General features: G+C 44.7%; 1 protein-coding gene across 4 annotated transcripts; it reads right to left on the reverse strand.

Annotated features, from left to right (window-relative positions):
• Positions 1-638: 638 nt before the first annotated feature.
• Positions 639-16,907, reverse strand: kdr (kinase insert domain receptor (a type III receptor tyrosine kinase)). 4 transcript variants are annotated; one of them, XM_036968854.1, is made up of 30 exons: positions 16,536-16,907; positions 15,371-15,853; positions 15,149-15,245; positions 14,694-14,908; positions 14,348-14,469; positions 13,101-13,269; positions 12,764-12,900; positions 12,203-12,386; positions 11,861-11,981; positions 11,580-11,749; positions 11,184-11,340; positions 9,985-10,105; positions 9,785-9,893; positions 9,325-9,669; positions 9,014-9,160; positions 8,763-8,894; positions 5,696-5,802; positions 5,120-5,255; positions 4,902-5,006; positions 4,670-4,783; positions 4,167-4,255; positions 3,755-3,917; positions 3,109-3,329; positions 2,916-3,027; positions 2,713-2,812; positions 2,424-2,529; positions 2,094-2,242; positions 1,852-1,936; positions 1,679-1,764; positions 996-1,552 (listed from the first exon to the last, which is right to left on the reverse strand). In XM_036968854.1, the coding sequence occupies exons 3-30, from the start codon at positions 15,226-15,228 to the stop codon at positions 1,336-1,338; spliced, it is 3,999 nt and encodes a 1,332-aa protein (XP_036824749.1). In that variant the 5' UTR covers positions 15,229-15,245; positions 15,371-15,853; positions 16,536-16,907; the 3' UTR covers positions 996-1,335. The 4 variants fall into 4 exon arrangements, with proteins under 4 accessions (XP_021455084.1, XP_036824749.1, XP_021455086.1 ...); XM_021599409.2 differs by lacking the exon at positions 15,371-15,853 and having other exon boundaries at positions 639-1,552; XM_021599411.2 differs by lacking the exon at positions 15,371-15,853 and having other exon boundaries at positions 13,101-13,266.
• Between the last annotated feature and the right edge of the window lie 21 nt (positions 16,908-16,928).

The raw sequence follows: 16,928 nt of genomic DNA on the forward strand, positions 1-16,928 counted from the left end.
AAATGAAATGTAAGTCATATGTGTCACGACTCCCACCTGCCTGTTCGGGCGGTGCCCTTTTCCTTTTCTGTTTCTTTGGTCGCACCTGTCTCCTATTATTTTTTTTTTAAGCCTGTTAGGTCTGCCTGTTTTTGTGTGGGCTTGTTTTCTGTTTGCCAGGTTGTGCGTGTTGTGCCCCGTGTTGTGCCCTGTGTTGTGCCCTGTGTTGGGTTGGACAATTTTGACTAACGACTAATTTCGCCTGTTGTTTTGGGCGTTAGCTTTGGAAACCTAATAAAGTCCGGTTTCCCCAGTATCCTCTGCTCTCTGCGGTTGACTCCGCACCCACCACTCCAGGCGTTGTGGCAGTATGTAAAGGTATGGCTTTAGATAAATGTACTGCAAACCCTGTTGAATGAAAACTCCATGAGAAAATCTGTTAGCCAACAAGTGGGAGGGTTTTCAGCGGTTTAATTAAATCTATTCAATGCACATCAGGGAGTCACATCTGCAAAGCCTGTTACGCACATGCATAAGGTAAGTGTAAATACCAACTACTGAGAAAGGCTTAAATCAAAACACGGACTATGGGCGTGAAAGTATTGTCTGCTCAAGTTCAATTTGAAAAGGAAAAGAAAAGAAAGCAAAATACACACACATTTCTACAAGTATATATTTATTTTATAAAACTAGTTACATTTATTACAAGTTTAGTACAGTAGATATCGGCTTCAATCAAATAAGGTAAGTTATTATAACAAAGACAAAAGTCATTGTAATAAACTGTACAATTGAGAGGCAAGAACAATCTAGAAAAAGCAAAACATCTGATAGAAACTTGTCCGTACAAAAGATTTTAAGGTGTTGCATTTGATAAAACCACTTGTGTGAGATGTAGACTGGATTTTTCCAAGAAAACACAATTGACAGAAAAAGAAAGAAAAAATAATGAAAACATTTGCTAATTCAATTGTCAAATTCCAGTTGCCATTTCCTGCAATAGAGGAAGTGGGCGGATTGCTTCTCAGGAACTAGGTGTGTCCCTGTGGCTCCCCTGACCTTCCATCTACTGTGTAAACATGATTGCATTCCAAGGGTTTGCTAAAAACAGTGGTCTTTACAATGACGAATTATCTCATACAACTTTCATCAATCCCATTGAATATATTACATTTATCTCATAACAAAATACTTTGACTGAATAAACAATGCAATGGATAAGCCACTACTACATGTGATGACATTGTTCCTGATGGTCCCTGAGGGTGTGCTGCAAAAACAGGCTCAAGGAGAGGGCTATATTTTGTGGGCATTTAGGGGAACAGTGCTAGTGATGATGGTGTTGACCATTAGGGGCTAAACAGGGGGTGTACTGTAGCGCACCTCAACACTGAACTTGTCTGCTGTTTTGGGCGGCAGTGGCTTCTTCACAATGTTTCTCTTCATGATCATCTCCTCATTAGCATAAATGGGTGCGTCAGTGTCGTCTGAGTGGTAGCCTGACTGGTACCCACTCGTCTGATTGGACGACTCGGAGGCCAGAGACTCCTTACTCTTACATCGCTGGATGTGACTATAGGAGGACAGGAACCATTTATTATCCAATAAACAAATACAGTAACAATCACACAAATGCTGTGAGATTCCAGAGTGTAACACAACCATTGGGTTGGGGGTTATGGGCCTCCTGTTTTCTTACCTGAAGTTGGACGTGCGGTGACGCTGATGATCCAGACTCTTCATCTCCTCTGGTGATAGGCACATACCGCTGTCCGTCTGACCCTCCTGTAGGGAACACCCACATGGACTCAGATTATTGGCTGTTGATATGTAAGGGGGAGTGACACTGTGTGTAACCATGGAGACACTCACCATGACGCTGCTATGCCCCACAGGGACGTCATCAAAAGTCTTCACACTGAGTGGTCGACTGCACCTGTCACTCTGCTGGGAGAGCCTATAAGGAGCAGTGAGGGGGGGCATCACCTGTTACACTAGCAACTAGCAAGTGTTCATACAAACTGCACAAAAGTAGTCCACTATATTGGGGTTTCATTTGTGATGGATCAATGCGATGCTTGGTGATAATTTGAGTCAGTGTGCATGTTGCTGACCCGAGGGAGATGGCGGGTGTGTTGTCACAGTGTATCTGGGGGACATGGGTTTCCTCTCTGATGATCCTGGTGAAGGGGTTCCTGGGTTCAGGGCTGAGTGAGCCCCCCTCCACCTCCACTGCTGTCAAAGGGATGTAGTCCTTCCCATCCTGAAGGTAAACACACACCGATTACACTCTCAGACCTCACGATCTCATCTCATACACACACAATAAGATGAACAAACTCACATACCGTGCACCAATACCCTCATAAATAAACTAGCACACATAACACGTGTGCTAGTGCTAGTTACATACATACATGTAACATGCATGTAAACAAACAGACCTGATGAGCGCTGGCCTGTAGCAGGTTCCCCAAATGTTCTACGAGCTCGGTGAAATTTGGTCTGTCGGTAGGTTTGTCCAGCCAGCAGTCCAACATGGTTTGATATCTAGCAGAACAATCATTACCTGGTCATTTGTTAATTCATCACTGCAATGGTGTCACATTGTTGTCTATGGCTTCACGTGGCAGATTCTATTGGCAGATAATTGTATTTCACAGTCATAATGGAATTGAGCAGGCTTCAGTATGTCATGTCGTGTGATATGCTGTATTTCAGTAGTCCACTCACATCTCAGTGGTGGCGTAGTCTGGTGCTCTCATCCTGGTCCCTTCCTTCAGCCTCCTGCAGAAGGCCTCATCAATGCCAACACCAGGGTATGGAGATGCCCCTGTGGTGGAGAGAACAACCGTTATAATACAGTCACAGTGTGGTCACGGTGCGGCCACTAAGTGGTCAAGTTGTGTTTGAAGAGGTACTGTCACTTGGCTCACCCAGAGAGAAGATCTCCCAGAGCAGAATGCCAAAGGACCACACGTCGCTCTGTGTGGTATAGACCCGGTCGAAGATGGTCTCAGGAGCCATCCATTTCAGAGGGAGCCGCGCCTGTAGAGAGAATCGCAGTTTATGAGACGTCGTAATAACCACTGCTAGTGACTGAGGTACGGCGTGTTCTTAGCAGCTTACGTCTCCCTTGCGGACGTAGTCGGGGTCTTTGTAGACGTCTCTGGCCAGACCAAAGTCACAGATCTTCACAATGTTGTTTTCTGAGAGCAAGATGTTCCTAGCTGCTAGGTCCCGATGGATGCACTTGCGAGAGGATAGGAACTCCATGCCCTTGGCCACCTGGAAGCTGTAGCTGATCAGGTCCTCCATGGTCAGGTGCTCCTCCCACTCACAACTCTCTGCTTGGGTTCAAATTGGGCATTTAGTAATAGCAGAGAGGTTAAATGATCACATTATCACGTCATACATTATACATTGTGATCAGTGAAGTGGTGCATGCAAATGAACGATCTTCATTTGATCAATCTTTTGTTGCTTAGAATTCTCCTGCACATTCTCTTGCAAATAGTGTATTTGAGTTTTAAAAAGGCTTCTAAAGTTTGTAATTAATTTCAGACTTGATTTGCCCTAACGAAAAATGTATCAACACCTACAAAAATGTATATTAAATATACCCCACATAATAATTCAAATGTCCTGTGGCTGCATGATTATTTTCCCGCTGTAGCACACTGGCTCAAGTTAAGATCCTACGTCTATATAAATCCTATTGGTGATATGTACAGTATTTGCATGAGGTGAGTATGGAGGTATAGAGCTGCAGTACCATCCTCCTCCTCTACGTGGCTAACAGAGCTCTCCTCTCCCAGTCTGGAGCAGACTGCTGTCCCAGTGCAAATGTCCAAGTGGGTGCTGGTCCCCAAACCCAGGTCCCCTTCAGTCACGTCCTCCTCCATCCGCTCCCACTGACCTGACCGAGGCCGCCTCCTCTGTAACCATGGAGAAATGGCATGTCAAAGGATCAAGGACCAAAAGTCCAATAGAAAAACTGGACTGGAAAACTCCTGGCCCAAGCAATACAACATGAAATGGAAGCTGGTAGTTTCCAGCGGCTCAGGCAGGCAGACAATGTGAGAGCATCACGGAGAACACTTGTGTAATGGTCTGGGATCAGTGTAACCACATCAGAGGCTGGCTGAGCTTTACAGATCGCTGTTGCTGGGGCATGGCTCATTTACCTTGAAGGGGCTGTACTCTCCACGCTTGCTCTTTAAATAGCTGGAGAGGTTGCCGTGTTTACAGTACTCCACAATCACCATCAATGGACCTGAGGGGAGAGGGAGGGAGAAAAGGTTCAATATCAGAGGAAGATCATCACTTCATTAGAGCACTGTAGAATGGGAATGTGTAGTAAAGTAAGGGAAAGCGTAGGAGTGAGAAAGAGAGAGAGGACATGGAAACAGAGGCCCTCTTCCCCGTTCCCAGAACATGGCTTCCTCTCTGCAGTTTGAGCAGATATACAATTAGGACAGATAGAGCATGCTTGTTATTCTCTGCCTCTCACCTCTAATAAAGCAGACACTTCCTGATGAACACAATGTGCAGAACACAAATGGAAGGGGGAGGGGGAGAAAGGGGTGCCAAGAAATGGTGCGAGAGAAAAAGAGGGGGAAAGAAAATAGGAAAGGGAATATGTGAAATATGAAATGTGTGAGTGTGTGTTGATAATGTGAAGACTCACTCCCTGGTTTGGTGCAGGCCCCCAGCAGGTTGACCACATTGAGATGGTGGCCGATGTGGATGAGGATCTTCAGCTCTGACATCAGTGCACGGTACTCACTGGATGTGGCTCCCTCTGTGGTGGGCAGAGATAAAAACTCAGTCAGCTCATTTAGTGTGTGTGTGTATGTGTGTGTGTGTGTGTGTGTGTGTGTGTGTGTGAATGCCAGGGGATGAGAAGGAGATGTACCCACCTTTCAGCATCTTGACTGCCACTGTAGTACAGGTAGTGGCTTTCTCTATGCCAAAGGCTGCTGCCTCTACTACCTGTCCAAAAGCTCCACGCCCCAATTGGTCACCTTCAAAACACACCAAATACCATTTCAGACAGTGGATTTAAAACTTTCATCTCGCCTGTGTATAGCATCTCTTCCTCCCCAAAAATGTGCCCGTAAGGATCTGAAAGTCTCACCTAGCTTCAGCCTGTCACGAGGGAACTCCCACTTGTTGGCGTCGTATGTGAGCCTCTCACAGTGCTCGTCCATGGGCATGTCCTCAGAGTCAAGGATGATGGACAGGTACCCTGTCTTCATGTCCCCATTATTTGTCTAGAGAGAGGGATTGGGGGGGGGTGAGAGTGAGCGAAAGAGAGAGAGAGAGAAATGTATATATGTTTATATAATGACCTACAGATACAGTGTCTTCAGACATTTCCCCTGATGGGATGGATGGAAAGCCCCCTTTTCTGATTATTTATGGAAGTTTGTCTATGAGAATTTGTCATGTGTTAGTCCCCTCTCTGCTGGTTCATCAGTTAGATGCCATGCCAGGCCCGGCCAGTGACGGAGGGACTGGCAGCAGAATGTGGCTCTGTTGTTCCCCAACACAAAGGAGTGTAGACACTGACCGCTAGACCAGTCACTTCTCATCTGTCAGACCCATCCGTGTGTGTGTGTGTGTGTGAGAGACTCTGTGTGTGTGTGTGACTCTGTGTGTGGGCCTGTGCAGAGGAGTGTGGAAAGGGGGTGAGTAGAGCAGTCTGTCTTACTCTTTTCCTGCTGCGGATGACGAAGACGATGAGAAGCCAGAAGAACATGGCGATGACCACAGAGCCAATAGGAACAATCAGCTCTACATTAGTCTTCTCCTCTGCACCTACAACCAAAACAATAACCAGAGTGAGTATGAAGTAGTTTGAACTACAGTAAACTGTACAAGGTTATTTACCTCTTCATTACTCAATCGTTATACAGTGCTGCTTGAAAGTATGTGAACACCTTGTAGAAATTACAGATTGTTTTAGTTTTTACCATAAAATCTTAATTGGATCAGAACCAGTCTTTTTGATCTGACATAGCAGGTATATATTTACTAATAATGTATGTTGGTGTAGAGGAAATTATGTGTGTAGTAGGAAAACTACATTAAAAAGGTGCAGGTACAAAAATAAGGCTGATCTATGGAAATCTAAGTGAAAGCCAAGTTGCATTGGTTAAATCAAGTAGGTAAGTAGAATCAGGTGGGTAAATAATTGGGTACCAAATGAACCAATCAAAGGAGAGATCGTTAGGAAAGAGTTTGGGCGGGACTAAATAGATAAATAGAGATAGGAAACCTGGTCAGTTTGTTGTTACCCATCCAGGTGAATGCAAAGCACACCATGCCGAGAGAAAAGGAGATCTCAGAGGACATCAGGACGAAGGTAGTGAGAGCACGTCAGCATGGGGAAGGCTATAAAATCGTCTCAAGAAGATTTGAGCTCCATCAGTCCACTGTGAGGCAAATAATTTACAAATCGAGAGCATTTAACATGACAGCAACTCAGCCTAGAAGTGGACGCCCTTCCAAAGTATCCCCAAGAGCCACAAGAAATCAGGTAAAAGCCAACCCTAACATAACATCTAGAGATTTGCAGACCTTCCTTGCTGCATCTCAGGTGACTGTGCATGCTTCAACAACAAGAAGAACACTGAATCAAAATGCCATTCGTGGGAGGGTTGCTAGGGAGAAGCCTCTGCTGTCAAAAAAAGAACCAAACTGCCCGTCTTAACTTTGCCAGAGACCACCTGGACAAACCTGAAGGTTTCTGGAAGTCCATTCTCTGGACCGATGAGTCCAAAATTGACCTTTTAGGTCACAATCAACACTGCTATGTTTGGAGAAAACTCAACACTGCCTATCACCAAAATAACCTTATCAGAACAGAATCAGAACAGTCAAGCATGGTGATGGAAATGTCAAGATCTGGGGCTGCTTTTCCTCTTCTGGACCTGGACGACTCCACATCATTAATGGAACCATGAATTCTGAGGGATACCAGGAGATTCTTAAACAGAACGTCGGGCTCAAGGAGCTAAAGCTGGGCTTAAAATGGGTCTTCCAACAAGACAATGACCCAAAGCATTCAAGCTAAGCTACCAAAGAATGGCTCAGGAGAAAGAAGATTTGTGTTTTGAATTGGCCAAGTCAAAGTCCTGACCTAAATCCAATCGAGACGCTGTGGGAGGACCTGGAGAGGGCAGTTCATACCAGACACCCCTCAAACCTCACTCAATTGGCTGAGTTCTGTAAGGAGGAGTGGGGGGAACAATCTGTCAAAACAGATGTCAGAGACTGATTACTGGCTATAGGAGACGTTTACTCCCAAGTTATCGCTGCTGATGGAGGTGAGACAAGCTATTGACTGAAGGGGTTCACATATTTTGCACACATCAAATCTGAGTTTCTGTTAAATAAACCACTTCTGTTAAATAAACAAAAAAAATATTTGAAATAGATTTTCTCCGTCAGTTTGGAATTTGCCAATTACAATGTGCTTTGGCTATAAATCAGTACCAAGCTAGGAGGAACACGGTTTCAGGAAACCTGTGTGTGTGTGTGTGTGTGTGTGTGTGTGTGTGTGTGTGTGTGTGTGTGTGTGTGTGTGTGTGTGTGTGTGTGTGTGTGTGTGTGTGTGTGTTTGTATTGGCGGAAGGGCACTGTTGGAATTCAGGCTGTGAGCAGACCTGATATTCTATCTAGTCATAACAAATGTTCTGGGGTCAGCATCACTCTGGCCAAAGTCAACCTGGAAAAAAACTGTCATCATACCATAAGTCTGTGACTACAAGCTGTAGAACCCTAATGATCTACCCCCATCATTAATGTTTCCACCCTACTCTCTCCCTCTTTCCATCTATATCCCATTTTCTCTCTTTTGCCCAATATCCCTCTCTTGTCCTCCGCCCACATATAAGAGGAACTTCTCGTTAGTGAGCTGAGGCAGCCTCTGTCGTCTGTCCTGCCTCGTTAGTGAGGCTCACTGGCGCCTGAGAGACCCTGAGCTCTGACTGGGTGACGGGCCGGTGGCCAGAGGCCTGTGATGGGGGCTGGGTCACGTAGGCTCTACAGATGCAGGATCTTAATTTGAGAAAATAATTCTGGAACAACATTAAATGTGAATTATTATGTGGATTATAATTAATGGAATTTTTTTGTAAGGGTTGATACAGTTTTTGTTAGGGCAAATCAAGTCTGACATTTTAAAGTAGAAATTAAACACTGCAAATATGCATTTTCTGCTGTGCCAGGAAATTCTTAGCAACAAAAGAGTGATCAAATGAAGATCCTACATCTGTAACTGGTCACTCTGTACGTCTGTTTGTTTGTTTGTTGCTGTGTCTCAGTGTTCTAGGCCAGCCTTTCCCTTTGTCCTTGCTGGGCTTCTTATTGTTTGGTATTCTGAAACTCCCAGGAGGATGTGCTCTAACAGGGCCCGCTTCCTGTTCCGTGGGGGAACAGTTATTTATACACTTCGTCTTTGATATAGCAGAATGTCTTAAGTGGGAGCTGAATCAGGGGAACCTTGAGGCCAGCTATAAAAATAAAAAAAAATCTATAAATGAATGGATGGTCTATATGGGAGTTTATGGGTAAGATATTGTGAGTAAAACTGAACAAATTCATTGTGGTATGAATCCCTCTTTGGTTATGCCTGTACCTTCTTTTGTTTATGGATACACCACCAGAGAACAGGAAATACAGGCATTCCGTCATACTGCATTATGTCTGTAGCGTGATTAGTGCTGGCTGTTTCCTATGCTGTGGTCCAGTTTCCCGTAGTGGGAGAGACTGACCTTCAGTGATAAGGTTGCTCTGAGATGTGTCGCAGCCCCGGCTGTTACAGGCAGTACAGGTATACAGACCACCGTCCTCCTCCTTCACACGCAGGATGGTCAGGGTCTGGTTCAATCGGCTCAGAATCACACCTGTGGCACCAAAAAAAAAAGTCCATGGCATTAATACCAATAATGTACTGTATTTAACACAAAGTAGAAATGACAGCAGCAGAAGTGGTATATTAGTAACCATTGGGTCATGCCATTACCAGAGCCCTCCACCACTGTTTGGTTGTGTTTGGTCCACATCACGGTTGGGGTGGGTGTACCGGTCACCTCACATATTAGCATGGTCGTCGCACTGACGTTCACTCTCTGGTCTGTCAAATTGTTCAGGATCCTCGCGGCCTCAAGTGCTAAAAAAACACACCAAGAAGACAGGACTCTAAATATTTTTCCAAACACTAGACTAGATTTAGAAACCTGCGCTACCCATGAGAGGACCTTGGTTAAGGACCTGTGAGTGGGCCAAGTGATTGTGGAGATGACTGATAAATATGGTCCAGGTACAGATTTGTACCTCTGAGGGTGAGGTGTCGGAGGAGACAGGTCCTCTCCCCAGTCTTGATGTTCTCCACCTGGCAGGCGTACACCCCCTGGTCCCTCTGAGACACATTGGTCAGGGGCAGCTCCAGGGTAACGTTGGTGCCCTGCAGCCCAGAGAGGACAGCCTGGGACAAGGGCTGCTGGGATAGGGACAGGCCCCGACAGGACTGCACAGCAGGGACCTGCTCTGTGTCAAACTCATTTTCCACACGGAACCAGGCCAGATTTCCATAGATCAGCCTGTCTGCCTTACACCTCAGAACCACCTGGTCCTGCTCAATGGGCTCACGGGACGGAGACACACTCAGCTCCAGACCACCTGTAGAGTAGACAATCACATGCACACACACACACTTAATCATGAGGTGTTCTCATGGACGATGCACCAATGAACACAAACAGAAAGAACAGAAGAAGCATAAAATGAAGCTTACGTGTCACATGGAAGACGATAATGCGTGAATCTTGTCCCGCTTTGTTAGAAGTCAGGCATTTGTAGAGGGCGTGGACCTTGGCTTTCTGGATCTTCAGAGAACTCACAGTCTGCAGACAAAATTATCTTGACTATTATTTTACTATTTCATTGATATAATAAATGACTGGGATCATTTAGAGAGGAAGGAATGGTCTTTACCTTGTGTACGTGATCTGTGTCACTGCTAATTCGGGCGATAGGATTCTGCCCTGTGGTATTGCTGATGTCCCTCCATTTGGTACAGTCCTCCATCTTGACCCCAGAGCTCACCACTCCCGACCTGCAGAGCAAAACCAAAATCACTCCATTGACACACTGCTATTGTCAGACACAAAACAAAGCACAGCACCGTAGATACACAAAAACAAATAAACATACACACGCACACACAAATAAAAAAAGAGGACTATGACCTTTATAAATACAACATGTCCCTGATCTATTGGTCCCTGTTCTCAGCTGGGAGATGGTTATTTTAGGAGAGGTTACGTAATTTGTTTACAGACTGGAGTGGGTGGGATTGTCAACAAAAACACACCACTACAGTAGAGACCAGAACAGAAGCAAGAGAACAGAGACGCATAGAAACAGATGGCTAGAGAGAGAGAGGGAACACAAAAATTATCTGTGAAATGGGGAGCCAGAGATGATTGGAGTGATGGTGGTAGTGAAGGATGGAGGGAAGACGAGGAGGTAGAGACAGGGTTGCACAGGAAGAAGCCTTTAGACAGAGTAGTGCACTGTGAACAACAGGAAACCCTGACCAGGGCTGAGGAAGTGCTTGGATGTGCAGGCTGAAGATAAGACCTTACTGTTGGTCTGTACAGTAGACTGGACCATACACTCCAACCACCCTATCAACAATCCTCACATTACTGCATACCTGAGGGGCCCATTCACTAATCACAACCGATTATGAAGCCCCAGCTCTACCCAATCACAATTTTCCTAAGAGACTCAATCATCAAAGTGTTCTGGAATACAAGGCTATCCATAATCCATAGAGAATACTGGGATCATATGAAAATCCATACAAAACCATACAAAGATAAGATCGGTCTTCATGTTTTCTCCGTCTAAAGCCCCCTGGTGTTTTTAAATTATGCACGCAACTTATTGTGAGAAGTATGAATCACATCCTACAATCTGATGCAGGTCACAGGGCACACTCATTGTCTCTGTTCATGCTTTCATCAACATCTAGAATGCTGATGTTCCTCCACAGAATCAACAACCTGTTAACAATGACCGTCTGAGGAGCAGCAGGGTGAGGTTACACACACATGCGCATGCATCGTGCAGACACACACGCACGTACGCACACACACACACACACGCATAATGACCGTGACACTTACTGAAAGAGGAGTGGGCAGTCCTCTCTGGACATCCACTGCCATTGGATGCGTGTAGGGGTGGGGATTCCACGGGCAGTGCACCTGAGAGTGGGGCTGCTGCCATACATGTGAACATCAGTGTCCACGGCAACCTCCTTCTCAATGATATGGGGAGGGACTGAGGAGACATGAACCATGACTTGACAGGTGCCTTCTCCATATCGCCTAGGCTAAGTGCAGTGTGAGCGCGGCAATGGTCACATCACAGTTTGTCTAAGACAGAGGTACAGCATAAAGGAGAAAGAGAGAGGGGGGAATTATAGGACAAATTGGAGGGAGGAGCACAAGGGGAGGTGAGGAGAAGACTGGTGAGAGTAATGAGAGAGGAATGGGAGAGAGGAGAGGGGAGGTACATACCATTGACCAAGAGCTGGACGGAGCGTCTCTGCTCTTCTTTTGTTATCTTATTGGTCAACACCACGGTGTAATTCCCAGCATCCTTTTCAGCTAGGCCAAGGATCATGAGCGAGTCCCTGGTAGGTTTAAATCTATAGTCATCCTTATAAATAGGCTGGCCATTCTTATACCTGTAGAAATAAGGACAGGTTAAGTTTACACAAACACGTAGTATACATAGAATACAATACAAACTACTGCAAGCATATACAGTATACCATTACTGTACATGATCAACGTACCATCTGACTGTAGGTTCTGGGTAGGCGTCGAACTTGACTGGGATCTTAATGTTCTGGGCACTAGCGTTCACCCCCAGAACCTTAACCCACTTGTGGTCATCAAAATCAATAAAAGGCTTTTCTAATGTCAACAAAAAAAAAAAAGAAACATTGTCAGCTACCACCGTCATCAAAACAATTCAAATGTCACAAAGTAACATAATGGATTATTGTGCAATAAATCCAGACCAGGGGTCATTATTAATATAAGACAATAAGAGGATATCTGCAAAAAAAGTGTAAAAACCTCCAGACTATGTATCTTGGAGAACAGATGTGGCTTAAACCACTAAGTGTACCTACCAAAGACCACAAGAGATGCAGATGCAGTTTTGACCATTTTTCCACTGGAGGCTGTGCAGGTATACTTTCCTGTGTAGTTGCCGGTCACGTTCTCCACTGTGAGTGTGTTGGACAGTTCCAGAGAGCTCCACAGCTTCTTCTTGTGTGACGTGGTGTAGGTCCGACCAGAGCCATTCACTGGGGCCTGCAAGTGGGCAGAAAGAAGAGTGAGGGGATAAAAGCACTGTAAATCAACCTAAAGACTGGTATAAGTGAGAAGACAACACCATGAATTATATAAGGGCAGCATTTAACTGAAGTTGTGTTTAAAAACTTTCCTGAAAGCAGGAAGTAAGGAGGAAACCTTGGGAGTAAGAGGAAGGGATATATCATATGGTATCCCTCTCTTGAATGGAATATGTCTATGGTGAGTCAGTTTAGTGTCAATATCATCACCACGTCTATGATTTCCGTGTTTGGTGGAATGTGATGACTGTCAGTCAATAAAGCCTGAGTCAGTGATTTCATGTGCATTTAGTAATCACAGTCTGTCTATAAGAGTGGGCCATGCAGAGTACTGACCAGGCTGATAGGGTGTGTCCAGGTGAAGTCGATGGCCACGCTGAGCTCTGTGTAGGCAGTGCAGTTTAGCACCAATTTCTCCCCCACAGACAGCCTCTCATGTGCCGGGGTCAGGGTGAGGTCATGGATCTTATATCCTGCGGAAAAGGGAGGGGAGACACAGCGGTGTGGTGAGCAGGCTATTGTTCTCATAAGACTCACAAAAACACACCCAATCATTAAGTTAAATGAACACAAACTTGAAAAAAAATGGACAGTTTCAATAACACCTTGGTAAGTCATACATACAGTGGATCAAATTGGATTCATACACTAAACTAAAGCCTAACCCACTTACCAACAACTGTAACAATGTAGAGAGGTGACTTGTAGGTCTCATTGTGTATGCGTGTCTGACAGAAGACCAGTCCAGCGTAGCTGATCAGGTGACTGGGGACTGAGACACCCTTCATGCTATCCCAAAAAATGTCCTTCCCGTTCGGATTAAGTTCTTTCGTGGGATACTTCTGACGAAAAAGGACACAGAATAAAAAAAGAAAAACTAATTACAGATACATCACAACATTGCATCGACCTGACAAAACTGAGTAAAGCAGGTTCTTTGCTAGTGGTGCTGACCGACCAACCCTCACATGGAAATTATGAGTGATGTTTTACCATTTGATCAGCACTGGCTAGGTCAGAGGGCAATGTGGTTTTTCCAACACTCATTTTCAGTAAAATATCCTATGAACCATACAGGCCATATACGAGGTCCCAGAGTTCTAATACTGACTGAAGGTGGGGACAACCCAGGCAGGAAATGGAAACTCAGTTTATTGTTCCCTTGAACTGACATGAAAACAACGCAACAGACTCAGAATCTCACCTGACATTATCTGCCGCCCACAAAGCCTGCAGTCTAACAAAACATACCTGAGAGAGCAAGGTCTTTACCAACTGGCTTTGTTGACAGAGTAGAGCACAAATGTAGGCCACTTCGTGTAGTAAGACTAGAGGAAAGGCAGGTATGAGGTGAAGCAGTCTTAGTTGTCAACTTTAGACAAAATAGATAGAATAACTTCTGGAATTTTGACTCCATTCTGAACAGAATATATTGCATGTATCCCATACTGTACATACTGTTCTGTGTTTTAATGTCTTTAAAGTCATTCTCCAGAACATTGGCAACTACTAAATCGTTTTTAAACGTGCCTCTTTGGGCTGGATATGTCAATGTGTAGTTCATACATGCATAATCTATTAGCAAAATTACTGTCTTGCCTCAATTAGCCACGGAATCCCTAAAGCAACTGTGTTCCTGGAAGCTGTGCTGTGCACTTTTCCCTACATTTCCCCCCACTTGGGTAAGCCCCCTAGCATTTTCGAGTTCTAACCAATGAGCCCTGCCATTTGAGTGACAGCTAACAAGATGCACACACAGCAGAGCGAGAGAGAGCAATGATGTAGGGCACATATCTGCACATACAGTATGTGACCTAGTGAGCCATTTTCGGGGGACACTTTTTGGCTGGTGAGCTCTACTTTAGTATGCCTTAAAATGTCCGCCCAAATGGACAATAAAGTCAGTGAATCTGTCCTTACGGTATGTAGCGTGACATTGAGATTTTCCACGGACCCTCGGCATGGGATGACCACCTGTACTCCCTCACTGATGAACACAACGTCATAGTCCTTGTCAGAGGGCACAAATGGCACTTTATAGTCTGAAATAAAAACAAACACATAAAGGAGTCATGAGACATCATGAGAGTCAACAACATACACTGTACGTCATCCATCCTGTACATACATCAGATCAGGTAGGCTCATTATTAAGGCAGCTCTAAGCAGCACTTGGGTCAGATAGTAAAGATTACCCATTGGGTCATGCTTGAGGGATTTGGTAAGCCTACTTGTCATTCCAAGGTGAGGTAATGATGATGCACACCTTGGACATAGACATAAACGGCCACAGAGGTTTTTCTATCCTCCACCGCCAGGTCTCTGTAGGAGCACTGATACTTCCCAGTCTCATTGACGGTGGCCGAGGAAATGTGTAATTTGATGCAGAAGAATCCTGACCCACTGCAGTCTACTATGGAGAGTCGACTGCCAGCACGGCTGCGATTATAGGATGTGGTCCATTCCAGATTCTGACGGCCACTGTAGATCCAAAGAACAGAGTGGGAATGATGTAGGGGAGAAGTTGGATGGATGGATGGATGGATGGATGGATGGATGGATGGATGGATGGATGGATGGATGGATGACTTATATGGAGATTCATTATGTGAGGTATCAGAGGTAGTTGATATCAGTTTTAAGAACATTTGAGTTATGTTTGCAGCCATATTTGCCAGGCTTCTGGAGAAGAGAGGCCCATCAGGTTCCAGTATGTCTCACCTGCAGGTGATCGCCAGTGTGTCTGAGGTGTTGATCCTGAGGACTTTCTCCTGGATGCTCAGTGTTGGGGGGTCAGGCATGAACCGGAGTTCTAATGCTGTAGGAATGGAGAGGTAAACAGTCAGTCAATCGCCCTGGTGATTGACTTATCTCAACAGTTCAGTCAGCATTGGCACACAGTGGGGATCAATATGAGACTGCTCTCTCTCATGTCAAACCAACCTTAAATCATGTGTATAGAAACATGTAGACTGGGAGACCGCCCGAGTGTAGAGTGCTAATGATGTCTGAACATGAAATCAGATGGGTAATGGTTCCTATCCCAACTAAGGTTATGCTCTCCAATATCTAATCTCAGAATCCACACCAGACTCCTCAAACACACTAGTTTATTCTCTGCAACTAGAATGCTGATAGCTAGAACACATCATAACACATTTGTCATTCAATGATAAAATGAAGTTTCATGAATCATTCCAACAGTGGATCCCACAGTTGGGAGAAATGTTTTGCATCCATGGCGTGGACTCTATGGACTCTGTCGCTATTTTTCCACTCCTGTAGCAAATGGCGGAGCGGAGCTGTGTCAAAACAGGAAGCCAGGGCAGATGGGCCGGGTCAGGCTGAATAGCCCAGCTCTGTGTCGCCTAAGGTGGGGTTCCTGTTCCAGAGGATACGGCCTCCCAGAGAGGGCCTGGACACATACTATACATGCAGAAATGTGGAATATTTAGCCCCACGTTATCCAACGTTTATGGAACAGTTCAATATTACTGATGTCTTTGATTAGCGTACTGATCCAAACAATATGAAAATGAAGTGTAGCACCAGAGTATTTAGGGGAGGAACATGTGTTGTCTCAATGCTAGCTCAATGGTCATTTGCTATACTGCCACAAATGAAGTGTCAAAAATGGATTGTTAAAAGGATTGAGGGCCAAGGGCCAGGGGTAATGAGGGCTACAACAGAATGTGGGTCCAAAAGGAATTGTAACTGACCTATGCACATAAAGAATAATCAACGCCACTGTTAACACATTGTAATTATGTAATGCATCACATTTTATACCTGGCAACTGCACTAATTGGATGTTACCAATTATTACACAATTTCTACTAATTGATGGTCAATCATTCAACTATGTTCTATTATATCATCTACTGCCCTAGTGAGATAGAACCAATATTTTCGAGTTCAGACTTTTATACCCCCCAAAAAATCCCTGAAATTATTTTAAGTTCTTATAAACATCTAAATACAGTTGTTCGTTTTAGTAAAGTCTAAATAAACCACAATTGAAACACATAAAGGTAGCCTAAGATCCAAATGTTTTCTGAACATATTAAACTTAACCATTTTGATCAATATTATTTCTGTTTCATCTTACCAATCATCCGGCTGGCTCCCAGAAGAATGGCCACGAAATATAAAGTAATGACGGAGAATGCCTTTGCCATCGTCGACAATAGAGATGGATTGTCCCCGCATGAACACGCAATACGCAAAGTTCACTCCAGAAAGTAATCCAATGCTATCCGTTCATCACCTCTTCATGCACACTGACGATATTTGTCTATTCCACTGGACAATGTTAGAAAATGCTGAGCCAAAAACACAATGAACTGAATAAAATAGATAATCCTATTTCACAGCAGTGCAACTATGATACAGTCTGACAGTGAGTCGTGCTCAACAGTTTGGCGGAGTTGATGGGTCGCTCTGAGGAAGGATGGAGCGCAAATAGGAACGGGCAGTGGAAACGCGCAGTAGCTGAAAGAGG

This window comes from Oncorhynchus mykiss, chromosome 30, assembly GCF_013265735.2.
Source record: "Oncorhynchus mykiss isolate Arlee chromosome 30, USDA_OmykA_1.1, whole genome shotgun sequence".
Lineage (NCBI taxonomy): Eukaryota > Metazoa > Chordata > Actinopteri > Salmoniformes > Salmonidae > Oncorhynchus > Oncorhynchus mykiss.